Below are 27,728 nucleotides of genomic sequence, written 5' to 3'. Positions count from 1 at the left end.
AATAATTTTGCACCATTTGGCGAATTTATTGACATTATGTGCTTGCATTAAACACTTGCCCAAAGTTATTCAAGTATAAGCGGGTAATTAATCTGAAATACAAAACATATGCTATAAAAATATGTGTGAAGCCGTATGTGTATCTCTATGAAATTATAACAAATCGGAAAAGCTATTATATCGCGATTAAATATAATACCAGAACTGCGAGATTTAGTATCGTTTGTCAGATATTTATGATACAGAATGCTATCAATATATATTACATGATAGTGTAGAAATACCTATGCAAACATGCTCCTGGTACGTTGTGTATCCTGTTTGTGTTCAATGAATTTGTATTTTTAGATTTTATACATTTTTAACTTTCAATCGTCAACCTGGTCGTATTACATTCCTGAATCTAAATTTGTCTTCTTCAGGAACCTGGAGAAAAATTTATACATAATTATTTATCATCATGAATCATTCATACAGAATAAAATACAATAATAATATTTGTAGTATCTTTCTATTCTACAATTGTAATAAGAGTAAAGAGAAATGACATGTAAAAACATAATAATAATGATATGATTAATAATCTATGTAAACATATTTATACATAATATTTTTGATATGTTTGATTTTATATCATTTTGCTCAAGCATTCTTTACGCGTCAGCAAACAATTCAAAATTGCAAACTATCCTATTATATAAAATTACCTTACCTTAAAAATGATATTACTTCAAGATACGTTTCCATCAAATAAGTTTTTGTTTGGCATTGATTATGTATGTACATATATGTATAATATATATTTATACGGAAAACTGTACAGAAACTTGAATCTTAATTTACAAGAATTTAAAAAATTTTATGCTTAAGAAAATTATAGTTAGCGACAAACGTCGCTGCAACCATGACAATAGAAAAACATTAAATTTAAATATTATCTTACAAAGCCTTATATCATTTACAATATCGCAAGGAGTAGAGACAGACGATGTTTAACCATAGTTGAGACATATCCAGTTATGACAGTAGAGTAAAAAATCAGGCCATTTAATTTGCGAAAAGCGCAACCAACAACATAGCAGCATTGCATATACTGCTAAAGTTGTTAAGTTTGTTTTGCTCGCTTTTATACTAAAAGCGCTTGCAAATGTCATTATCATTTGACTTTGAAGAGCTTTAGCAAAAAAATAATGTCAATTTCCTAACAAATAAATCATCATTACTCGCTACTAACAGTCGCTTTTTCAAAAGAGGTAGTGTAAACTAAACTTTCAGCTTCAGACAAATGCAATATTCTAGTTTAAATCATGGTGTAAAAAGAAGATATATCATTTCCATGTGATTAAAATAATAGCTGCCTTTTGAAGAGAGTTGACTCAAATGTGAAAAGCAACGTGGCTCCTTCCATGATGTGCAACAGGTATTATATGTTATTAACCGTCATGTGCTTAGTGAAAGAGATCCGCGTATTTTATCGATGTGGAGTAGAATATTATTTAAGTAAGTCACAAAAATATTTATCGACCGTGAAACAAAATAAAGTAAAACCAAATGTGTCAACTTATTATTAGGTCTGTTCTGTTCGAAAAAGAACAGACCTATTAGTATGCTACACATTATATTTTGTTTACAGAAACGATGCCATCGTGTGAGAAACTGTAGAAGTCGTACGTACCAAAGTGATATAAAAAAAATTACATTTTTCAGATTTTTAAAAAAAGCCACAATGCCTGTGAACGAAATGAAACAAATCTAAGGCTGATATTCATAGTCAGATCTTAAATATCTGACTATAAGTTGATTTAAATGCTATAATTAATGTATTTGTTACTTTTTGTATATGATATACATCGTACCGAATCGTGAGACAAATTTTTAAAATTTGAGGAAAAAATATGCGTAAGAAAAAATCTAAAAAAATATATAGATGTAATAAAGAAAGTGTACATAAAAAATAAAATAACGTTATAAATAAACGCATTTATTCATTATTTTAATGTACTAATTTTTATATACTTACTTTCGCATTACGAATAACACGGCTTCTAAAACTTAATGAGAAAAATTATATTAAACTGTTATCAAACGAAATAAAACATTGTAAAGAAATAATTTAATAAAAATTTAATTTTAAAACATATATTCTCCAATTTTACGACAATTCTATCGTGAAATGTGTCATTTTCCGCAGCCAAGGATATACCGTTAGATTACGTGATCATAAATAAAGATGCCGACGCTTACTGTCGCAACTGAATATGTCTAAACTATGGTTCAACGGAATAAAATTCTCTACAACTTGCTTCTAGCGATATCTAACCAAACATCAAAAATATTTTATGCAGGAGTCTTCTATATAGCTAATGTAACTCTTCACTGACGCTAATCTTGAACACGCTGCTGAACGATCTATCTCTAAATCTTCCTAGGAAGAGTTGTTTTCGTTTCCACTTTGTACATATATTTACAGATTTACAGTGCCACAGCTTGAAGAACACATTTGTCCTCTATACAGGTTGCTTCCTTTTTCTCTTTCATTTTTACAGCAATGACTTCTCGTAATGAAATAGTATTGATCATCGACTAGGCTTCTTACGTCTTCGTTTTGACTCACCGGACGGATTCCATTCTGGATCAACATCGGTGTAACAATAATTTACCTTAGGAACGTTTCTTTTTGAGCTTCTCGTTTGTCTAATAGACGACTGCGTTTTCTTCGCCTTTTTACACGCGCTATCCTGTTCGATCGTCTCCGTTGCTATACGTTTCAGAGATGTTGGATTCGTGACGTCTCTCCGCTGCGCAGGTGTCCTGTCCTGACAACTTTCTAGGCACACTGCGTTAGGCTGATCACCGTTCGGTCGAAACTGACGCTCGTGATTTCTTGTACTTTCTTTCGTAAGATTATGATGTGCATTAGAAATGTGCATATCTTTGTAGTAATCCCGTCGCACTATATTCGAGTTAAAATGATAGCTGCCGTGTGGATTATCCTCTTCACTAGGAGATAATTCGTATGATGATTTAATGATTTGCGCGGGACGTTTCTGTGTACCATCTATCGTTTCTAAGGCTGCTATGGACATCATGGGAATTCCAGGATAGTTATCCAATTTTTCCGTCTTGATGGGTACCTTCTCATATGCCATTGACATCATAGCATGAGCCTTCAATCTCTTTTTCAGCGGCAACTTGTTCTCCATGTCTTTCTCGAATAACTTCTCTGGCTCGCGTGGCACATCCAGCTTCTGCAACGTATTATTTTGTAGTACTCGTTTACGCAATATTTGATCGTCGTACAATTTACTTATTACCGCTTCGCTTTTTGTCCTATCGTGCTCTTGGACGGCGGATGTTTGTACTGATGAATGTGTGGGCAAAAAATAAGAATTACTTTCAATGCAAGACACGTGGGAGTCTGTAGCAGGGTGTATACACTGTCTACAATGCGTGACTATGTCATACGTACAATTTAGACATGAACAGTGCGATCTTCCGCATGAATTAGCGGATTTCGTATGGGAATGGAGCGAAGTAGTAGAATTAATCTGTAAACTACACGACACGGAGGTGCAATGCTTGTGATACGGCATACACAGATCAGTGCCGGCCGCGCAGTTCCCGTAAATCGAAGGTATTGTCGTGGGATGGGTGACCGGAATATGTAACGAATGTTGCGGGTCAATCACTTCGTGCGGATGCGAATGTATTCCGTTGCACCCTTGTATTCCACAATTCGGCGTAATATGATTGCTGAACTCTTGCTTAATGTTCTGCCTATACGTGAGAATCGACTTGGATTTTCGTTTATCGACCGACTTGCTGATGCTCACATTCGCGATGTTCGTGTCCTGATAGATCTGCGATGTTGCGGGTAACACGTCAGCCGACAATGAACCTTTCTTACCGTAAGATTTCATTTCCGTGATGCTCATTAAGCTGCTTTCCTCCTCGGGCTCGATTTTTATACCTTTGTTCCTTGCGACGGAATATTTATTTTCTTGGCACGATAATTCCTTGTTGTATTGCGGCAGATCCAAATTAAACGAAATATGCTCTGACGTATTAACAACTTCAAACGACGCACAATCTTCCGGTGGGAACATCCAGCTCTTTTCTTTCATTGGACAGCTCTCATCGTCACTGTTATGATCTCGTGCATTTTCCACTGCTTTATTGATGATGTATAAATTACTATTGGGAGACTTTTGTAAGAGCACGACTGTTTCACCGTTTAATATAACGTTCGTATTCTCCTTTATTGACTGCACATTGTTTTCCACCATACTTAAATTGTTGGATATTGTGTCTGTTTCGTAATTAATAGTAGTTTCAACAATTTGCGACACGCTATTATTTGGATCGTTTTCGCGGTCATCAGGATCAGTTGTCGATGTCACTTCAACGTGAAGTGCTACTTTGTCTAACGCGTCCTCTGGATAAATCCCAACTATTCTATTGATGACTTCAGTGGTTGGATTCTCCAAAATTTGAGAAACGGTATTCGACGAGTCATTGGTATCAGCTTCATCATCCGTAGTTTGATTATAAGGAGAGCTTCTTAACGACGCGTAATCTTTGACTTTGATTTGTTCGTATTTTAACTCGCGTTCGGTTTTTAGATGAGATACATGCTGACTTGCGATAACATTGGCTAATAACGAAAGTCCATCTATATTATCATGTAATTCTGAATCTTGAATGATACATTTATCCTCCGATGAATCCTGAATATTTTTCATATGTGATATCTTGTACGATTCTTTCGGTGATTTGTGATCATGCATTTGGTCAACTTTTTTGCACAGCACAGAAGATCTTCCTAATTCCTCTACGTTACGTTCTCTACAATTCCTGTTAGATTCAATTTCTGTGCTTTCTTCTTTATGATTTGCTTTCAAGTCGATATCTTCCTCATCATTGACTCCTTCTTCTTTTGAACACAGTGACATGTCGAGAATATTAGAAATATTTTTCTTATCAGCTGTGTGATTTTCAAAAATAGTCTCTCTGATTTTATGATTAGAGAATCTGCTATTATTCCTTATGTCACTGCTTACTTCGATGCATGTACCAACTTTTAAATCTGTTTGTACATTAGAATGGTCTTCATTCATTATACTAATACTTACAGCGTTATTTGCAACATCATGGCTTGTTGATACATATTTATCTTGAGATTCAGATTCCTGTGAGTGCCTTGTATTTTCAGTAATGCATGATTGTTGCAACCGCTCAGATTCTGTTGCATCATTTATTAATATTTCCACATTACTCATAGTTGTTGTAGTACGAGTTTCAGTTGCTGTCGTGGAAACTGCAAATTTCTCTTTACTTAACTCGCTATCAACTGTGGTTGATTTCAAGCACTGTGTTTCGTTACTTATCGTTTCATGAGTATCTTCCTGAACACGTTTCTCATTGTTACCAAAATTTTCTATCCTTTCGTCATTTGTTTTATCCTTTATATTATTTCTGCAATGTGTATGCTCCAGAGATGAAATTACATATGGGGATAACTTATCTTTAGTTGTACTAAGATAATTAGTATTATGATTAGAGCTATCATCTTCATCTTTGGAATCATCTTGGGCACATATCGAAGGAGTATTTACAGTTTTAGAGCGCTCTGTTCCTAAATCACAGATTTTCCTTAAACTTTCAACTCTTTTACAGATTTCACTTTCAGGCGGAGTGTCTTTTTCTATCAGTCGTTTAATCACAGTCTGTGTATTATGCCTATCGTTCATTTTCTCATTATTCTTTGCTTCCAAATTAACATCATGACATTTGCTAACTTTATTAGCGTCATTCGAAATATCCAATAACGAATTTTTAGAAACTTTAAATTTATTAGACTGTGGTCTATCAACGATTACAGAAGAAGAGACTGTGCAGTGCATCGTCCCAACAGTTTCACTTTTGCCATTGCTATTCGTGTCTACCGATTGTTTTGTAGATACTGTGTTACCATTGACTGATGTATTTTTATGTTTTGTATCAAGATGTTGCATGGATTTCTTCGTTATTTTTTCATTACTTAACTTCATATCCTGTATTGTAGATGCACTCAAATCATTCTTCAAAGTTGTATTTTCTGTGGCATGTTCGGGTTGAATTAAATCTTCCAATTGCTGATTAAGAGTCATTTTCTTCAAAAAGTTTACATTTTCCGTCATTTGTTGATTTTTAATCTTCTGTGACGCCCTTATCGCCTTTGTATCAAGTTTCTTCTTAGCTTCTTCGAGCCATGCAACTTTTCTCGATTTCCTCTTTTTGATACATCGTTCGGAAGCGATATCAGTTGTAAGGTCAATTATTAGAATTTTATTAGATTTTTTAGCCTTCTTCCGTGGAAGCACTTTCGGTTTTATCGACTTAGAGATAGTCCGTGTTACAGAAATATTTGTACAAATTGTGCCTAAAGGTTTAACATTTATTTGTTCTGTTAAATTTGAAGACTTTAAATTATTTGACAAAGCAGAATTATTTTTTATATCTTTATCTGAAGAAATAAATTTATTTTCGATACGCTCCATATTTTTATTTTCGCGTGATGTAATTCCCAGCTAAAAATATGCATATAATTCATTATTTCTTTGTCAGAATAATTTCAAAACTGTTTTCTTTATTCAAAAATATCTTCTTAATGAAAAAAAATACTAAATTATATTTAAGAGGTTACAGAACCTTGACAAGAGTAAAAATTAGGAAAAATTTGATGAGTTGTGAAAAGTTGTAATCTAATATATCTGAGATCAGTATCAATACATTTTTTTATTTATTAGAGTTATAATTATCGGTTCACGGAGCAAATTTTGAAAAAAAAAAAAAAAAAATATTTTAATCGGTTTATTAATAAATTCGTGCTTGTAAAATAAATCAATAAAAAACGGAAATTTGAAACAAGCCTGCATGAACCAATGCAGATAATTATGATAAACATTTGTGCGAAATATTAAAGTAATCGAATAAAAAATGTTCTCAAGTTATCGTGGTTAAAAAAAAGCAATAAATTAAAATGAACACAGTGATGTTAATATTCATCATAAAATCAAATTTTTTACACTAATATATTGTTCAATGTACTTAAGACATACATAATAAAAAAATTCATATGCGTATTAATTTACCACTTTACAAGTTTTTAAATTTTTTGTCCGATTTTTACTCCTGTCAGAGTTCTGTAACCCCTAAAGAAAAAGTCCTTACATACATAAAGCTCTACTAATTATGGCAACAAACTAAATAGAGATTCTATGTAAAAAGATTCTTTGATAATTTGTATAAAAGTAATTTTCTAACTTATATATCATATATTAAGTAAGATTTAACATATAATAATAACAACATATATAGGGTTAATCTATCTCAGACTTATTGTGACACCTGTTAATGACTATTGAGATCACTTTATCCGAGATTCACACGCTCAGGGATGGCAATAATAGAAGTGTTTTCAAGCATCAATTATTCTCAAGATTGATATAGTTCTATGTGCACCTCCATAAAGCGTGAATTTCGGAGAATTTAACTGGTCAACTTCAAACATTTGGATACCATATATTTACCAGTTGTGAAGTAGTCCTCTTGGATGAGCTTGGAATTGTAGATGTATTTTCACTTTTTTGCTGCCATGTACCTCCTCTGCTTTCTCTACAGAACTGTATAAATAATTCACAGCATTTTCTTATGTCAAATTTCTGCTTCATCAGATATTTTGCTGGATTTGGTTCACACTTTGGCACTTTTGGTAATACATCTTCTAACACGCATGGTGGGAAAGTCGCTGGTGGTTCTCTCAGAGAGGCAATTGCGGTTGTAATAATTTGACTTCTCACAGTTCTATCGCTATTTAACTTCTTCCAAAGACAATAAATAAGAAGATAACGAATGTACATAATATTTGATTCTGGAGGCGTTGGAATATTTTCAGTTACTTTTCTGAAATCAGATAAAAAAACATAATAATATAAGAAATTTTATATACATTTTATACATAATAATATATAAATTTTGTATGCATACTTTCTAATAAAAGTATATAAAAAAATAAGTCTTTAAATATATTTCGTGTTTAATATCAATTTTGGAGTAAATTAAAATTTATTTAAACAGAATTGCGTAAAGTACGTTTGTAACAAGTAGTAATTTAAAGATAATCATGCATTATAGAATATTGAATATTTTAAATAATATGTATAATATCTTTATGCGGCAATTCATTGGTTAATGTATAATAATAGAGATAATGTAGCAAAATGTCGAGAGTTTCTAGTTAATATTACTAATTATATACTTACGTTATTATTGGATCTAAAATACGGTGATAACCCCGGCACATAAACTGTGTTTTTATCAAAGTATCTAACAAATGCTCTGTGGAATGTTCTGGATAAAATACAGAGAAATATTTTATTATTATCAATTAAATCAGTAAATTAAGAAACGTATAAAATACATACCTAAATATACATAAAGACAAGAAGTAAGTCTTGTACAAATTCTGCTATGATCTTCTTTACTTTTTTTTGAAGCTTTTAATTCCATATCTATGTACAATGCCAATAAATCGGACATATTATTTAAGTAAATAGATCTATTACGGTCCTGAAAACAAGATAAATCTTGTTTGTTTAAACGTGGTTAGTACTAGTACAAAAAGCTATGTACAGTGAAAAGAGGATTATACACAAATGTGATATAACATAACAGGCCGCTGAACTTACCTCAGAAAGCTCGCGATAGATATATAAGAACAAAAGTAAGGTTTCACTAATAGAATCCTTCAACTTTGCTGCTCGTAAAGGCTTTGTATAACATTCATTCACACTGATACTTACATTTCTGTAATAAAAATATGAAAGATATACATTTGCTGTATAACAAATGTACAATATGTTAATGTTAGACGTTCGGTATGTAACGTTAAAAAGTTTCTGCATATTTGGAATTATATTTGGAATATGCGAAGAATAAACAACAGATATGTTTAAACATTTACAAAGCAAACAGATATGTGCAATGTATAAATATATAATTTATATTTTTATATATACTTTTAAATTCTCTAAATAAGAAACACTTATTTTTCTATATAATATACGATATCAGAATCTAAGTAGCTTGTAACATTTTCATACGATGGAATAACCTAATGAAATGATATAATGTTTCTAATAATCTAAAATCGTGCATTTAAAAATTACGTTAGTAAATAAATGATTAAATACTTTCTTCGCGGTTTTAACACTGCCTTGTAATAGATAAGACAATATTTTTTTGACCTTCAGACACAATCTGATTAAGTAATTGAGAGGGTCGATGCAATAGCGGGATGACCCTCAAGATCAGTTCAATAATGACATCACATAGAGGAAGCTTAGTGTATGTAATACATATAGCTACGTTTTCCAATTTAATAAAAAAGCAGCAACAATAGCAACTCTTCAAAATAAGCTATTCAATTACATTTAAAAAGTTATACAAAAGTTCATTAACTCTATATTGCAAAAATTGTTTTATTAATGTTATAAATTATATTGCCATTTAAATTTTGAATTACATATATCACATTCTATTTCGAAAATTTATTAAAAGCTTAAGACCATTATTATCTTTGCCTTCGCATTTGTAATAGGGAATTGTTAAATAACGTTTGTTGCTTTTAAAACAATCATTTTTAATTTAAATTTTACCTCTCTCTTCCGCTATTGCAATGTATATTATAATTATTTACTTAAATAATTAATTTTTATCAGGAAAATTATTATAGAAAAATACAATATACATATATTATCAAAAATATATTTCATCAATATTTTAATCAAAAAAATATCGGTAAAAATATGGTTCGGTTGAATATATAATCTGATTAAAAGTTTTCCCAAGTTATTCCAATAACTCAAATTCCACCCTTCATGCAAATAAATCTGTTGCTTATTTCTAAACGGAGGATATCAATTATCGCTACACATTGAACGTACATTATAACACACATGCAACAGTATTATGACACCAGTGCTCAGGATGATAATACTGGTGAACTGCGTCTAGTATTACAAAATACTGAGGGTAGATTACCTGATATAGTACTGCATAAGCGCTGTCAAAGAAGCCATACGTTTGTCTGCGTATATACATTTGCACATTTTCTTAAATTCTGAGACCCATGGAAATAACTCTATAATTGTTGATTTTGCATCGTCACTGTTTAGTTTAGACCCTCCGTCATTGTTAAACATTGCGTTTTTGATATCTAAACATCAATCCAGACGTGCGAATCTTTTAACATGTTTTCCAGTCACATAAGACACAAAGAAACGAGCAACGAGCAACGCGTTCCCGTGAGCCGAGGAGAGCCGCGAAAGATGTATAAATACATTAAATATCGATGGAATATCGAATATCTTCGTCGCGGCTGGAAGATCGCGTTTTAACCGAAAGCGTTTAAACCTTCTGCTCGGAAAGATATCGCCGCCTAAGAAATCGTCGCGATTTTAACGGTATGGCGAGAGAGAGAGAGAGAGAGAGCGAATGCCGATCAATGCGGACGCGATATCGTGCCGTATAATCCGATTTGTTAGAGTTAGCAAAATTTATTAGTAGAATTCGTCCATCCCGGTAGTTCGCAATCGGAATTCGTCGCACCGATTAAAGGAAAACGAAAGGAAACGTTTAACGGTTTTCATACAAAGATCGGCAACTGCTACATCGTTTTAAGTAATTCACGCACGTTTCCGAACTGTGCTCATCATTTTCTTACAACCTTGACCATTCTTAACATCTGCTGCGGCAGGTGCCGAAAGAGAAAGAGAGAAAGAGAGAGAGACCCATGCAGACTATAAATTGCCTAAAAGCCGGTTGTATATTTCCGTAACGTTCACAGCTGAATGCCACGTTTCCCGAGCCGTTTCACTGTTTCGAGGGAGGGCGAGACGAACGAGTCCTACAGGCTCGTGCTTTTCGGAGTCACCGTGAAAAACCCGACTTCTAGGTTCTGAAACTCGTAAAACCTCGCCTGCCGAATTCCTGAATTGAAGTCGCATCGATCGGCCGCGCGCCGAATCACCGGCACGAAAAGCCGACAAAAGCGGTGTCGTCGGCGAAAGAGACCCCGCGCCGATAGTAAATCCCTTGGACGGTATCGATTGTCCTCGGAAGGACGTCGGACGACCAGCGAATTCGTGGAATACTTTCGGACGCATTCACGACTTCCCCTTCCCCCCTGCCCCGTCGTAATTATTCTCAGAGAAGAAATAGCGAAGCGAAACGTGCGTCGGACGCGCGCGTCGGAGCTTGAGAACGAGACGATGCATCGATTCGGAGCATCGAGCACGAGACTCCGGCATGCTCCGCGCACGAGAGCGTTTTCGTTTTCGTTCCCTCGGAACGGAAACGCGCGCGCTGAGGTTCGTTTCTCCCTCGCCGCAACGGTCGACGCACCACACACTTTCGGTTTTCGAGTCACGTCGTCGCGGGCACCGGGGCACCCCGTCGCGCGCCGTGCGTCGGCGTCGAAACTCGGAAAGCTCCGCGCGGTTCGGTCTCTCGTTCGTCGCGCGGCGTTTTATCGGGACGACGAGAAACGCGGCCGCAAAGTCACGCGCGCGGCGTGGCGTTTAGCGCTCGGAACGCGGAGTCCGCGGATGACGGATGGGCTACAGTTGAATGACAGCGGCGACGAACGGCGAATCGATCGCGGCGAGATCTCTCTGTCTCTCCGAGAAAACGTTTATTCCGGTAAACGTTGGACGACGTGTCGTTGTTCCCTCGGTCGTGAAGGCACGGACGGTGTTACACGTTGCTCGCTCGCGCGCGCGGCGGCGGCGACGCGGCCGAAGAGGATGATTCACCACGTACCTTGTACCGCGCCGATCTGCTCGCCGCTCGCGGCGGCGGCGGCAGCGGCTGCCTCGGGCGCGGCGCAGTTCATTTTACGGGTACGTGCTGTGCACGTTCGTTATATCCGGGTATTACGTAAAAGCGTCCCTCCTGGTCGCAGTATACCTCATGTTAGGGGGATCGAACCGAGACTACTATCGCGTCCACGTCTCTGCACGCACTGCACTCGCGTCAACGGCCATATTGATACTGGCGCTTGGCGCAGCTACCGCGAGAGAGCGTGCCCTGCGCCCCACCGCCGCGCCGACCGGCCACCACCGACCGGCGCTTCTCGGCTCTCTCCTTCCCTTTCTCTCTTTCTCCCCCTTGTTCTACGTCGTTCTCTCCCTCTCTCTCTCTCTCTTTTTTTTCTATCCGTTATCCGGCATTTGTCACGACGCGTTCCGTCTCGTAACGATGATATTTCTCTCCCGCTCGCGCTCTGCTCCCTTCTCCCCTCTCTACCCCTTTCTCCCTCTTTTCTTTCGTTCCCGCTTCTCTCTCTCTCTTCCCCCTTGGTTCGTCTCGTCGTTCTACGATTTCTGTGACACGCGAGAGCGCGTCGGCCTCATACTGTCGCGAGGACGCGCCGCGACGTTGCCGCAGCGCGGCGACGGCGGCTAGCTATCGATGTCGGGCGCATTCGAAACTTCGATACTCGCCGTTCTCTCTCCTCTTCCCTCTCTTTCTGGCGCGCGCGCGCGCGCGCCTCATACTTTGCCGCCGTTAGTCTCTCGCTCTCTCTTCTTCTCTCTCTCTCATCCCTTCTCCCTCTCTTTCTCTCTCTCGGGGTTTACTAGCGCCGGTAGTGCGGGGGTTCCAGAAATGAATGGCTGATTCGTCGGCCGCCCAGGTAACCCGGCCAATGGAAGCGCGTTGCACGCGCGGCGCGCAAATCACGAACCGAGGACACCGTTATCCCTCCCCCGCGGCGGGCCCAATCAGATACGAGCAATTAAGTAATTGCGGCGCACGGAGCACACGCGCGCTAGCCTACTATCCACGCCAGCCTAGCCTAGCGACGGTACTCAAATCCAATACCCGCTCGCAATTTTCGTGCGAGCGTCCAAGTAGAGGGTGCTCTCCCGTTGAATGGATATCGATACGCACTTCGGGAATATTAACATAGCCGCAAGACTCGCGTGAATTCGGTGGCGAGCATCGGAGAGCGAGACTCCGATCGATTCGGAGTCGGCGCCCGAAGTCGACGGAGCGTATTTTGAAATCGCCCGCTCTCCTCGCATAATCGGGGCGCGTAAGTGTGCGAGCGCATGCCACTTTCCTCCCCCACTCCCGCGCCGTTGCGTTGTATCGGTTGACCATACAGCAATGACTTATGAGTTGGGAAAAATGGAGGGTGGGAAGGTAAAAAGGCGATACTGCTGTCCCAACTGCCACCCTATCGGAAGAGGGAACAAACGATCTATGTTCTCGTTGACTCACGTTGATTCAAATAGCGATTATACTCATCGAATTAAGATTGACGATATACTGAAATTGATGAAAATGATTAATAAAAATTGGCAAATTTTTATCAAATTTGCTGGACAGTCGAAATAAACAATGTGAAATAATATTTTGATGGCTTTGCCAGAAAGTTTAAGTTTAACACAAAGTAGAGATTGTCTTCTGAAATATAGGTACAATAGAGAATAGAGCGACCAATATCGAGAGCCGTTTGAACGTGACTTCGCGTCACGTAGTCGTTTTCAGAATTCCCGTTCGGATTCGCGGGCATCCCGGGTTCAATATCTTCGCCGGACGCGCCGGCGAAGCCGTAGGCGAAACCGCGTGCACGCCGTGCCGCATTCGGAGTGCGATGCACGCGCGGAATATTCATACGTTTCGCGGGTCCAGCAGCGCCGCCTCTCGCGCCGCGATTCACATCGATCCGCCCGCGGATCCTCGCGATTGCGTCTCGTCCGGCTTCCTCCGGCCGACACGTGCGCGCGCGAATACGCGAGGATACGCGGGACGCGCGCATGCACGTACAGGACGTTTTGATGGATGCCGACCCGGGTATAGCGCGCACGCGAGTCGAATATTTCGCAATACGAGCGCCGCCGATGGCCCGCTTGTTGCCGCCATCGGCGACATTCGTCATCCCCGCAGATTCTCGCGAGTCGCGCGAATACAAAATCGCTGCGAATCGCGCGTTTCGCATCCGGCACTCGTGCGCGACTCCTCCTCGGCCGACGCGAGCGTACGTTCGATTTCATCTCGGAATAAACGAATCTGCAAAAGCGAAAATTGATTCGAACGTAACGATCGTTCGCTATGGTATCGATTTGGGCGCCTACGCTGCGCTATTATTTCCGAACACTAAGTGTAAAAGTCAAACGGCAACAACAATGGATGTTATTTCAAATAAAAACCGATTTATTAGAACAATATAATATAGATATCAATAGTTAACGTTCGGATTTACTTATTGTTAGTCTTCCTCAGAATGCAATAAGAACCAATCTGATAAGACTGTATGTCATAAAATAAATAAAAAGATAAGTAGATATCAGAAATAAATAAAAAATTGACTAGTAATCTCATAATAAAATGGTTAAATACATAAACGGATCAATCAAACGCAATTGAATGAATAACTATATGGTTAATGATCGGACTTAAGTACAAAAGCATATTAATCGAAAAACGAAACAGTATAGTTTAAGTTACAAATAAAACTCAGTCATTAATTATATATTAAGCTAGAAATAAATTATGATTAAAAACTTACATAAGTGGTCAAGATGAATGAGAAAAAAGATATTTCCGAACGCATGTCGGTGTTTCTAGTTGCACCGCCGTCGAATTTTAAGTTTGTAAATTGATCAAAAATCTGAGTTTCCGCGCTTGCAGTTTGTTAGCAGTTCCATTTGAACTCGACTTGGAAACTTGACTTCTTTTTTATTACTATTACATGTAACGTGACGTTATTTAGGAGATAACTTTTCGAGGGACTTCTCGTTTAGAATTAGAAGTGAGGTCAGAAAGCACAAGCGCATCCTTTCGCGAGCACTTCACGGCTATGTGTTCTCACTGTGTCCAGCCGATTTTGACATCTCAGCTCGTTTATCATCGAGATATCGCATTCAGCGTAAACATGGAATGAGGGTCACAGCCGTATTTGGCGGTGAGCGCAAGGCCTGCATACGAAAATAAGCCTCTCGATAAAGTCAATGGGCGAATCTCGTTTTCGAGCTCAAGTATACATACGTCGTCCTTAGAGTGCACGTTGGACGGGATTTGCGTTCTTGGAATGTAAAAAAAAAAAGGAAAAGCCCGTCTTATCTTATCATCTGGATTAAATAAATTCTTCACATTTTACGGCCGTCAAGCGAATTTCTCGCTTAACATCCGCAAAGTGAATGTGAAAGGTCGTAGGTCAGGGAAAGTGAGATACGCCTACGCGCGTGGGGTGCTTTATAAATATTGGGAGATTGTCGGGATACGCACGAAATAATTTGACGATACGATAACGTAACCGGGCGAGGCTGCGCATTTTTACGTTCAAACATCTCGATATTGGAGCTTCCACGGCGCGGCGCGGCGCGGCCGGTGCACGAGTGGTAAGCTTTCCCTTTTTTTGCTCGTGCCTCGGCTCTGTACCTCGCTACAAGATAGACAGGGTAATTGCAGTGCCGCGTCGTACATACGCCGGCGTTGTACGTGTATAAAGAGCTTGTTTACCTGGCGGGCAATGGTACGGCAGGGAGGGAAGGGAGGGAGGGACCGGCGCGGAGCGTTTCCTCGTTCCGCGGGCGTGCACTTTGAAAATATCGCTCGAGAGCCATAAGCGTCTCAGACTATCTGCTTTAGGTACGTCGTCGTTCATATTAAGCGAAACGCGCCGGGCGCGCTTTTCATCTCGAATATACGGAGCAATTGAGAAAAGTCGGTCGACGGAACGGTATAATTGCGAAAACATAAACCGCGTTATATCAATAGATTCACGTAGCGTTCTTACTTCGCATAAGGAGTAACTAGCAACTTAAATTTCTCACAGGAAGAGAAACAGAAATGCGTATGCATTTCCCGTCACCCGTACGCGAGGCGTTTTTCATCTGATTGCGCGTCCTGAAATCGTCATTAAAACACTCCTTTCTCGCAATTAGAAATTCACTCGGCGTTGTTTTGCACGCGTTAGACGCGGGTACTTTGATCTTGGTCGTTTTCTGCGTACATCCAGCGCAAAATGCGAATTTTAATAATTCCATTTTATAATTATTGTTATATAATTAGATTCCAATAAGAATTCAATCGTATTCGATGTCATATGGCAATCATATTCGAATAAGTACGAAATTCCAATGTCTCATTAAACGCTAGCATGCAAACCCAAAGCGAGCGCTTATGCAGGCCGGCTCTTAACAGCCTTATTTAGACCGCTTACATATAATAGCCTAATTAGAATAATTGTTCAATGTAATTTAGCTGAGCTTCGAGCGCCTTCTTTGAAAAAATTAACCCTCTTTAAAATATAACTTTAACCTACTTGCGCGAAATAAAAGTAGCCGGCGGTCTTTCTAAAAGCAATTACTGGAAGCAATTTGCTCGTACTTTCAGGACGTACTGTAAATTAGCCGCGGCAAGAGTGTACCGGCGTCGCATGTGACGTGCACGGTACACGTAATTTCCTCGTCGATTATGTTCCAGCGGCATAACAGCGCTTCTGTCAGTTTCCTGCCCGCGCACACGGGTACGAAGTCTCACTTGGGACCGGTCGAGAAGAAGGGCTGCCGGAAGCCCCGTGGAAAAGGGCCGGAAGTATCCTCCAGGCGGGAAGAGACCAGACCTACGACATCGCTCAAAGGACCATTCCCCTCCCTTCTCGAGCTCGTTACCGCCGAACCGTGTCCTGAAGTATAGCACCACAAAGCGAAGTACAACTCTCGACCACACGTGGTCCGCTCGACAAGCACGTCCGTACAGCCGCCCAGAGCACCTAGTGTGTCATCAAACATCAACGACGTCGACAATCACGACGACATCGACGACGGTCAACAACAGCGACCACCGACCAACGGACTCCCACGCCAAATCCCATCGACCTTTCCCAAGTTCATATAGGGAGCGCGGCGCACGTCCTACGGATGGCGCGTAAAAGAAAAGGTCGATTCGATAGGTGGAGAGAGAGGGAGAAACGGCGAGAAGAGCAGGAAAGAGAAAGAGAGCGAAACCACATTTATCGATATACTACCGGATCCAACGATCCCTCCCCAAAGAGCGTACGACTTGGGGTATACAGAGCGCTTCGGGCATTGAGTCAAGATTAAAAGAAACGGCGTATACGGCGCTCGCGTATAAAAGCGGACAAGGGGTGAGATAAAGAGAAAAGAGACGAGAGGCGAGAAGGACCGAGAGGGAGATAACGCGGAGAGACGGGTATACACTCTCGCGTATACGGCTATACGGCTGCCTCTCGTCGCGCCTGCGCCTCCGGTCGGAAAGCTCCGGCTCGTTCTCTCGGTCCTCGTCGGTCGTAGCCGTGATCCTCCGTTCCGCCGGTGTCGCCCACCTCGAGCTCAGTGAGCCGGTGTGTGAGCGCCGCGACGCCTAGAACAGCACTATCGTCGTCGGAGTTTTCGTTGTTGTCATCTTCGTCGTCGTCATTCCCGTCGGCGTAGATTTGGCGACAATCCTACGTTTCCCTTTGTTCTGGTCGTCGTCGTCGTCGTCGTCGTCGTCGCTGTGGTCGTTCTCGATCGAGCGCCGTCTGTCCTCGTCGTTCTCGTCGTCGGCCTCGTGATCATCGTTCCATCGTCGTTCTCGTCGTCGTCGTCGTCATCGTCATCGTCATCGTCATCATCATCGTCATCGTCACCGTCACCATCATCTCGCTGCTCTCTCGTGGGTGCTGGCGCTGTCCGGGAGGCACGCGACTACTCCGAGTTTCCGTGCGCGAGTCGCAGTCGCCGCGGGAAGAGAGAGACGGACGAGTGCAGTACTACCACCTCGTTCCTCCCCCCTTCCACCTCTGCCACCTCCTCTTGCTCCATCTGTCTCCTCCGCACCTTCGTTCCTTCTTCTACTCTCCCTCTCCACCTTTCTCTCTCTCTCTTTCTCTTCTTCTGTATATGCACGCTCTCGCCCTCTCCGTAGCCGTCGTCGGCATCGTCGTCGCCGTCGCCGATCTCGTCGCTCTCTTTCTCGTTCCCACGATCACGCTCGCCCTTCGCACAACGACGCCACGCCGCCGCCGCTCGTGTACCGTGCACCGTGCCCGGCCATCGCACCGTCGCCGTCTTCTCCTCGCCGCTTTGGACTCACGTGCTACGCTACACGGACACACGGCCACGCAGCTACGAGACAGATCTCGATTTCACGTTCCACGAGTTCTCCCATCGTCCGTCGCCCCGATCTCTCCCTCGGCATCGAGAGACGACGGCCGCAGGGGCGAGTGCAACGGCGAGCGAGAGCGCGAAGGATAGAGAGGAGTGAGTCCGAAGGAGCGAGAGAGAGGGAGAGAGAAAGAGAGAGAGAGAGAGAGGGAGAGAGAGACCGGAATACGCGACGCAGAAGAGGACGGAGGATGGTGTAGACGTCGTGGCGTCGTGTCCGTCGTGCCCGCGGGACTTCCGAGGTGGACATTCGTGTAAGAAAATGTACTCGCGTGACGGTCCTTAAACTTCGCCTCGGGCGTGCATTCTCGTGTATAAAAGAGGGTACGAAAGAGAGAGAGAGAGAGAGACAGGAGTGGGAGAAAGTGGAGTCGGGGTGTCTGTTACCGGCAGGGAGGGCGTTAGAGCGAGAGCGCGGAAAAACGGGGGAGAGAGAGCGAGCGAGAGAGAGAGAGAGGGAGAAAGAGGGAGAGAGAGAGAGAGAGAGAGAGAGAGAGAAAGAGAAAGAGAGGATGCGAACGGGGAAAGATAGAGAGGTGGCTGGGAGGGAAACGTACGACAGAGAAGATAACGATGCTCGAACGTGATGATATGTACGTCCGCGAGGGTTGTTCCGAACGACGCCGGTAAACCGAATGATCATTTGATTCCTTTTTTGGATTGCGTGATATACGTTATGAACGCCGCGATGCCATGCCTACGTCCCGCGGTGCGTGTCGCTGCGAGCGCGCCTCGCGGACTTTGCGCGACGACGATCAACGCAAACGCGTCGGCGGGTAACGGCAACCCCGACGAGGGGTATGTCGGGCCGACACGCTGGTCTCGTCCCGCCTCCGCTCGGCTCGCTCGTACTCTGCGATCAGTCTTGTTCGATGTTCTGCATAATCGTTCTTACGTATACTCATCACACGCTTGCACGCAATTTACTGTTGGTGTATATTTGCTACTTGAGATGATCGATGTATGCACGTTGGTGGTGTGTTGTCCGGCGCCGATTTGATATCTCTTGATACATGATAACGACCCGTGCCCGCGTCGCTGATTGATTGCCATAAATTAAGGAGGATTCCAAGTGCATACCGAAAATAGCAAATTATAAAGAATTTTATATTCGTGTTAAATATTTTTTAGGCATAAACAGTTAAATCTCAGTTCAGATATTTATAAGAGTTTTTTCTATTTTTTGGAGCACTTGAATTTCCTCTAATTTATACGGTATTCATTTAGCGCCGCGTTCACCGCTGAATGTTGCCGTTCAATTCTAAGTTTTATGTATGTACATATTATAATATTTATAATACGAAGATCGAATTCGATGTGTAACGTCGTGGGATGAGCATCAGATAGATTTAACGTTAAATGCGCGATGTGAATACGAACTGATGATGGAAACTCTGGTATCCCCGATGTATCCTTGCAATATGAATGCATGTATCTATATAGCTTTCATATGAAAGGAATCAAGTGCCTTTATGTTAAAACCGAGAAATAGCCTCCTAGACTTGTCTCTAGAAAAAAAACGATATAATATTTTGTATTATAAGAACGACTTGTGGCATAGCAATGCACGCTTCAATTTGTCTAGTCAACTATTTGATAGAACAATATAATGTATATCTATAAATATATTTGTGTTTATATAAAAATTATTTATCCATACTTTGAATATTCAAGTAGAAATATATATGTTACACGTTTTGTAAACTGAATACATTTCCTCATCTGTTCGCGAATGATAAATAATAAAGACTTTTGTTGACCCTTAATGTTATGTCGTTCATCAATTTCGTCGGAAGATAAAAAATTTGCCATGACCTGTTGAATGCCATATAAAAGAGTCCTTGTTATAACTCCAGAAAAGTTCATATTCTTCGTCAACAAGAACAGCCGGAGAATCGCGTAATAAAATGCATCATAAAATAAAAAAAAGTTGTGTAAACGCGCGTAACTCGGCACGAAAAATGATCGGAAAATGAAAGTACTGATTTTAATAATTAAATTTATTTGTATAAATTCGCAGAAGTCATGACAAGTCTAGTAACAATTTACTTGCTTATCTTTTTCACAACGAGAGACTATGGAGAAGATGAGTAAATAACTTGATACTTAACTCGCCTCCCTATTGGCTTAATTCCAATGTTATTTACTACAATTCAACAATAATTAGTGTTTTGATCGATGGAATTTAACTTGCTGTGTTTTTTCCCTCCACCCTCTTCAATCTTTCCCATTTCTCTGTCATTTTGGAATGCCCTATCGAAGTAAGCCTCGAGCTTTTTTAGTGTTAATACAACAGAATGATATATGATTATCGTTCAGTTTTTAAATATTCTGGTACACACAGAGGAACGATGTGAATAAAATGCTGAAATAACATGTCACACGATCGATTTGTTTGTCTACTCTTCTTACAAAGGGAAACAATGTTTTATTTATACGTATTCAAAATTTAGACAGATGATGATAAATTGCTCTTTACACGATTCATTAACGCTAAAAAGCTGATGACATCTGAATATATACATTTCACTTGCGGCTTACAATGCGTATTAGTAAAAAAAAAAGAATAACTGTTTGTGCTAAATTTTTACAGAAACATTCGTGTGCATGTAAACTTCTGTAAACGTAGTGTGGTAAATTATGAAAAGCTAACAGTTTAAATAATAATAGAACATACGTTTATTCCGATAGAACGTATAATGTATAAAGAAAAATAAGAATCAGAATAATAAATTTCTTTCGCCAGTATATAGAATAACAATTAAAGTAATTTAAATCGACCGTGACTGGCAATATATAACGTCTTTTCGATATGAACATTGAAAAACTGTGAGCCAACTTGGTTTGTCGGATTCACACAGCACTTTTTCGGATCAATCATCGAGACATTATTAATTTTGACCATGGTTTTGGTCAGTTGATGTAATTTCTAAATTAAATAGTTTTTAAATTTTATTGCGAAAATATTACCCCAGCCAGGGTTTGAACCTGGAACCTCCCGTATACCGTGCGGGTGTCTTAAGAATGTAAGAAAGAATGTAAGAAAAATAAGAATGTAAAAAAGTAGACACAAACGAAATTTTCATAAAATATCTCAAAATAGTCTCGTAAACAGAGGATGCAGCTTCTTATAATTTTCAGTTCCACAGGAGTTGCACACATAGGGTGTGGACAGTAAATGGCTTGAGCGCGGATACGGAAATAGAACGAGAAAAAAATATGATATAACAGATAGGAATTATACGACATAGAGAGAGATAATTTAAAATACACTATGAAACTATATAATGTGAGGTAGCCATGAAAATTTCTCGAGGTTCTTAATAACGCGAGACCTGCAGGCATAACGTATCTGCAAAGTGGCACTCAACTGTAGCGCGCGATGTAACCGGAGATAATTTCGCAGCGAACACGCGCGTGTACGCTCGCGAATGATTCATCGCGCGCGTTTACACGACGTCGGGCAAGAAAGGCGACTATTTTCGGCGGATTCGGATAGCGCTCGTTGCGGAACGGAACGCTTTTAACGGTTCTTACGCCGTTAAAACAGGAAGCTGATACCGACGTATCACCGTTATCGTATAATATGAATTTATGCGACAATGCCTTTCTATTACGACCGACAATGGAGGCGTCGGCGGCGGCGGTGGTGTAATATTACCAAGTCGCCCCCGTTGTAATGTATAGCCGTATGCGCTCGGCTTTCTCTCTCTCTCTCTCTCTCTCTCTCTCTCTCTCTCTCTCTCTCTCTCTCTCTTTTCTCTCTCTGCGGACCATAAAGCGAATAATATAGCTCGCACGCAAAATGAAATATTTCAATTGCGGGACTCGCGTTAATTGCGCGCGCGCGCGCTCGCTCTCGCGCGGGCGCGGCGTTTCAATTATCGTAATGAATTACGACGAACGCGAATTCCGTCGACGCAAGCGCGGATACGAGGTGGATCTCTCCCGCGGCCGGTCTACTCGATCGATCTCAATCCGGACGTGGCGTTTGAAAGCGCGCGTGGAATATAATGAATATGTAAATATTCGACGGGGTGCACGCGGGGTACGTTGTCGCTTGTAAATAGCGGGGTGCGTGTAACAGGTGGTGTGCTCTCTGTCTCGCCCGGCGTTGCGTCGGTGTCGTCGCTTGTCACTCCTGACAATGGCATACACAGGCCGGCGGCGGACCGCGACGATGTAGCGCCGGTGGACGGAAGTGGGTCCTCGGCCCCTCGGCTTTCGGCCCTCGGCGTCACCGACGACGTCGTACGCGAACAAAATTCCTCACGCTTTCGCAGCGTGAACCGACATTTACCAGCGTGAATTCGTATGCCCATTCGTTGCATGGTTTGTCATGCGTATTGCTTGCACGTGTATATATATGTGTGTGTGTGTGTGTGTGTGTGTGTGTGTGTGTGTGTGTGTGTGTGTGTGTGTGTGTGTGCGCGCGCGCGCGCGTGCGCGCATGTTACACGTACAGAATGCACATGCATACGTGAGGCCCGCGGGCGCGGAACGTGCACAGGCACTAAAAGTAAACGGCGCATTTTCGTGATCGCTCGTTAACACGCGATAAAATTTACGCGCGCTATAAATAATTGCAACAAATACGGTGTGTCGTTTCTTCTCGAATACTCGTCGTCCGCCGTTTACCTGCATGCCAATAAAATTATCTGAATTTTGGGATCGTCCAGTCTAAGTTGCCCCGATTACTTGTTAAGATTTCGACGAAGCTCATTATAAAGTCACCGTTATAGAGAAATCTTTCCAAATCAAAGTGCAAAGTACGATTTCGTCTACGAACGGCGAATTCGCGCAATTTGTAGGACGTAAGGTTTCTTTTAAAGGAATTTATAATGGAAACGTGAGAGACGTAATTAGGCGATCCGAGCACCTTAAAAAGTGCAAAATTGATCAACTACGTAAGCGCGAATACACATAATTTGTTCTAATCAATTTATTAATTTATTTAAGTCTTGCTAGCAATGGACTCGTACTATTCAGACTTTGAGGAGAAGATTTATATGCAACCTCAATGTTATAATGCTCAAGACGCTCCAAGGAAAACGCGAAAAGGAAATGAAATGATACCCAAGTGCGGGTTAAAAGTTACTTTGGGCAGCCGAGAGCGTTTCCGGTTTATAGTTCGATATAGGGTACAAAAATAACGAAGCTCGATACGAGCTCGTACTATTCACATCTTGTAAAACGAGCCGGAAGGGACGCGCGCGTCGTGTTCCCTGGTCCCAGCCTCGCCTAATTACGCCATCGCGAAGGGCTTCACGATTCGCTTTTGAAATCACCGTCGCGTTGACCTTCGGGTACCTCGACGAAACGATCGCCGGCACGTGATATGACGTGGCGATCGATATCTTTATGCCGTCCCGGCATGCATTGTGTGAAAGGCGTGATCTTTCGCAGGGCTCGCTCCACATCCCGCAGGCTACTGTCGACTGCAACGTAAACGTAATCGTCCCACGAGCTCTCAACCTCGGCCACACCATCGCCGGTCCATCATCGTACCCTGCATTGTCGTCCGCGCCGCAAGATAAACGAACGATCCGAGAGGGAGTACGTAGTGCGTTCGGCGCGCTGTGAGACGACGAGATGAAATCGCGCGGTGTTATTAACCGGCAGATTCAAATCGATTTGCGTTTCGTCGACTAATCCCGGATGGTGGTGGTGCGCGGCTTTTGATAATCATGATAAGTGAGCGCGTTCTTATCGCGACGTTAATGAAACACGTGTGCGAGACGCGCGGGTGATTACGCATCGACTGGACTGACCGACTCGGATCCACGTGTCCGAGCACGAAATCCTTCGAGGAGCAGATCGCTCTCCAGTGACCGGTGAGTACTGCTTCATTCGCTATCAAGTGCCCTTTGTCAGTAGCGTCTGCCTAGTTGCGGGCAAACGGACCGACTGGCACTTCTGGAGACCCGATCGCGAAGGATGTGAAAGCCTCTCTAAAGCATCTCTTTTTGTCTCACGAAACAATATTGTTGCAGCCAATTGAAATAAATTTATTTAATTTTACTTAACAGATAATCATTATTTTATAAACAGTTATTTCTGTCCATATGGAAAGTTGGTTGCCCAAATGTTGTCTGAGTGCCTTTCAAAACTATGCAGACGCCGCTATACTTTGTATGTATTTTAATAAACGGAATGAACAATCACATTGATAAAAATTTGATGGAATACGGGTATAAAAACATTAACGCATTTGTTATTATAATTTTATGCTATCCAAAAGATTTGTCTTTTTTTTATCATGTAATCGTTATCTAACTTGTAATCCAAAACGATGCTTCCAAACTTATATCTTGATCCCAAGTCTTCAAGTAGATGTTATCGAGGGTAAAACTTTTTCATTCATTCGTTTGAAACTTCTACTCTCTTATGAATTATTCAATATAGAATAATATATTCAAGTGTATCGCGCGTTATCAAGATATGCGGTAACTTCTTTCGTAAAGTACATAATAAAAATATAAATAACGCGCGCGTGAGGGGGTTTGAAATATTATTCTATATATACCAAATATGCATTCTATATCCCGAAGTTTGACGATGATATTCTCGTCGTGTGTAGCCAGAATAACAAAATAAAATCGTACTGATATATAAGTTCAGTCTTTCGACGTTATCCCGCAAAGTTTTATCGCGGTAAGATCGTGGAAGTTTTCGTTTCTGACATCGTTCGACGCTTTACTCATCACGCTTTCGTTCATCACGGAGGGAGCTTATTTTCTCACGGGAAAAAGCGAGTGTTATCCTTATCGATCGAAGGGCCGAGCGTATCGATGGGATCTTCGATCGGAACGAATCACCGCAGTGGCGATTCGATATGCCGCGGCTCACATGAAACACCGCCACAATACCGAATGTAATGCACGTTAAGCGCGGGCTCTCTCTCTCTCTCTCTCTCTCTCTCTCTCTCTCTCTCTCTCTCTCTCTCTCTCTCTCTCTCCGTGTTGCGTATATCTTGACGACGGAATGCAATGAATGAAGCCACCGCAATATCCGCTCGACGGCGATGGAAGTCGTAACTGCCGGCGTGCCCGCCGCGCTATTACTCCTCAATGGTCGGCCGCGGTTAATTGCGAGGCAATATTCAAAGTAATTCTCGGTCCCCGGCAAGAATACGGCCTAATTGACTTGTAAGCCAACGCGTTCGATCGGTGCAGGCTGATTGCAGACGGAGAATAAGCGTTTCCCCGTCTGCGAAAGACCGATATTGCCCGCGCTCACGAGAGCGTCGATTCTTGGTACTCCGAGTACACCCCACCGAGGATCGTAAATCGTCTCTGGTGTTTTCGGCGGCACGGAAACTACCTCGAAAATTGTCGCAACCATTACGATCGTTGGGTAATAATAACGTAATACCTATAGCGAGCGTAAAGCGGCGGCGAATGTTACAGAACGTACAAACGCGAAAATGGCATTTCCCGGATTTCTTACCGGAATTAGTAAAAAGCTATCTCGGATAATTGTTAGGCGAGACGAGGTATACTTGCCATTTTGCTACCGGTATTCAATTCCAAGCGGGGACTGCGAGAAAGCATAATTAACGCCGTCGGATTGTAAATTCACTCTAGTATAAATATTTGCATCTCGGAACTCCGCGCACAAAGCCTGCATACATTTGAATATATCTTCTTTCCGCGGAGATTCCGCGGGCGCACCGCATATCGGCGATACGACTAACATCGGGCTCCGGCGGGCTTATTTCAATCTCCGTAACTCGCGACGTTGATCTTCTTGGATTTACAAAATTAAAGCGAATCGACCAAGTGCGGCGGAGCCGAAGAAACGTAATAAAAACGAGAGAAGTGCAGAGTCTCTGATATTTTTATGCCTTGAGATTAAGCACAAGACATGGATTGTTGGAATCTCATTAAGGCATATATTATGGGGTAAATCAGAAAAAACACGAGAAAACATTCGAGATAAAATTTGTATTTGTAGGGAGCTTCTCTATCTTCTTTCTATCGTCTTTCTCATCTCAATTTTCTAAAGTTTTCGTATATTCGTGTATTTTGGGACATATTTACGATTTTTTATTTCTAGTAACTCTATGCAATGCATCATTCTATACAATCACTCTGTAATGTGCCACTCTGTACAGTGCATCAGTCTGTGTTTCGCTAATTTGTAGATTATTTAATTCCATTGTGATTTAACATACGCCTTCCGCCATTTTCGAAATAAATGGTTCATTTAATTCCCGTAATTTCTGTAATTGTCGTAATTTTCCAGTGGACCGCGTCGTCATTCGATTATCGATGTAACGAATTTGCACGCGAATCGACTTTAACCCTTTGTGGCGCAGCGTAATTTCGAGAAACGGGTTCGACATTTAAAAATCCCTTTTTATTTTGATGACGGCAGCATTACCTAATGTAATCATCTTCCGTCGGTTACAAACGTTATGTAAATATTCGTGGAATAATTGGCAACTCGTGGTTAATCACAACGTTTGGATCGTTATAAAGTACTGTATCGATTCATTGTATGATATAAAATGCGAAAAGTTCATTAGTACGCGCCTCTCCGTATATAGGTGGTCGAGCTCATCAGAATCACGCCCACTCGCCGATTTCGATACTCGCGAAACTTGGACGAGCGAATAAGACGATTCACAAAGCGATAGATAGGCCTGTGAATCGAGGCGAGGGTTTCGAGCAAACGTGGGCTCAAACGATGAGCGAGCGGAGTCAACGAACTTCTCTCCTCGCGTTTACGTAACTCCCCGCTCGTGTAAACATATCGATTCCCGCGGGGGCATGTGCGCATTGTAGCTTTATTTCGTGGCGGAGTCGCCCGGTGTGTACCGTCGATGAAACCAGCGGGGAGGATCGAGTTGACCCTCGTCTTCGCGGCCCTTTGTCAGGTCGTCGCGAGCAATCGCATTCCGATTCGCGCGTTACGCGTTACGCGTTCCAATTGGACGCGTCGCGTATAAAAGAGAGAAGCAATCGACTAGACATTCTCGAGCGACCGACGCGAATTTTTTTTAGTCCGCGCGAAAGGAATTTCTTCTCGCGTTTACGTACGGAAAACAGAGGCGCATCAACGTGACACGCCCTTTACTTTAATTCTCTTAGTAGAATGTGCCATACGTGAGTATCAACAGGTTTCTTTATTAAGAAGGATATAATTTTAGTTCCATTCGTTTTGAGCTAAATTTAAAGCGTCCAAAATCTCGGCAAATATTCTGAGCTAATATAATATCCTGACGCGTGAAAAGAGCTTGTTTCCAAACTGTCTTAAATCTAAAGATCGAGCTTACGTAAAATCTCATTCTCTCTCGTCTGATCGGTTGAAGAGTTAACAGTCACGATGTTGGGAAAGTTACTTACTCACCGAGTTCGATGCAGACGTCCGATGGCACGTGCCTGTGGCCGCCAACTGCGTAGTGCGTGCTCCGATGCGTAGACGACTCGCGGACTCCGCCGTCGTTGTCACCGTCTTCGGAGGAAACGGGCGAACCTTTTCAGGAACCTGGCGACAGTTCGT

General features: G+C 41.7%; 3 protein-coding genes across 8 annotated transcripts in view; 1 reads left to right on the top strand and 2 right to left on the bottom strand.

Moving 5' to 3' along the window:
* The window catches only part of Wcy (WW domain-containing adapter protein with coiled-coil wacky), a 49,099-nt gene extending 21,384 nt beyond the window's left edge, over positions 1-27,715 (bottom strand). The window contains exon 1 of one of the 2 annotated variants that reach the window (XM_071784031.1): positions 27,576-27,715. The gene's annotated coding sequence lies outside the window, so the exon portion shown is untranslated. The remainder of the gene's footprint in view (positions 1-27,575) is intronic. The other variant, XM_071784032.1, reaches the window with a different exon arrangement.
* On the bottom strand, positions 291-27,690 carry LOC139816492 (uncharacterized). 2 transcript variants are annotated; one of them, XM_071784013.1, is made up of 8 exons: positions 27,572-27,690; positions 10,084-10,258; positions 8,730-8,847; positions 8,466-8,610; positions 8,304-8,391; positions 7,572-7,944; positions 2,021-6,569; positions 291-426 (listed from the first exon to the last, which is right to left on the bottom strand). In XM_071784013.1, exons 2-7 carry the CDS (start codon positions 10,242-10,244, stop codon positions 2,577-2,579), a joined length of 4,878 nt encoding a protein of 1,625 aa, XP_071640114.1. In that variant the 5' UTR covers positions 10,245-10,258; positions 27,572-27,690; the 3' UTR covers positions 291-426; positions 2,021-2,576. The 2 variants fall into 2 exon arrangements, with proteins under 2 accessions (XP_071640114.1, XP_071640113.1); XM_071784012.1 differs by lacking the exon at positions 27,572-27,690 and adding an exon at positions 11,863-12,328.
* Positions 16,339-27,728, top strand: part of LOC139816502 (adenosine receptor A1) — a 162,873-nt gene continuing 151,483 nt past the window's right edge. Inside the window, exons 1-2 of one of the 4 annotated variants that reach the window (XM_071784065.1) lie at positions 16,339-18,475; positions 23,628-24,055. The gene's annotated coding sequence lies outside the window, so the exon portion shown is untranslated. Of the gene's footprint in view, positions 18,848-20,591; positions 22,554-23,627; positions 24,056-27,728 lie in introns of those variants that run through there. The other 3 variants (XM_071784064.1, XM_071784063.1, XM_071784062.1) reach the window with 3 other exon arrangements.

This window comes from Temnothorax longispinosus, chromosome 7 (assembly GCF_030848805.1).
Source record: "Temnothorax longispinosus isolate EJ_2023e chromosome 7, Tlon_JGU_v1, whole genome shotgun sequence".
In the NCBI taxonomy this organism is placed as follows: Eukaryota; Metazoa; Arthropoda; class Insecta; order Hymenoptera; family Formicidae; genus Temnothorax; species Temnothorax longispinosus.
The sequence above is the reverse complement of the archived record's forward strand: the minus strand, read 5'-3'. Positions and strand labels throughout refer to the sequence as shown.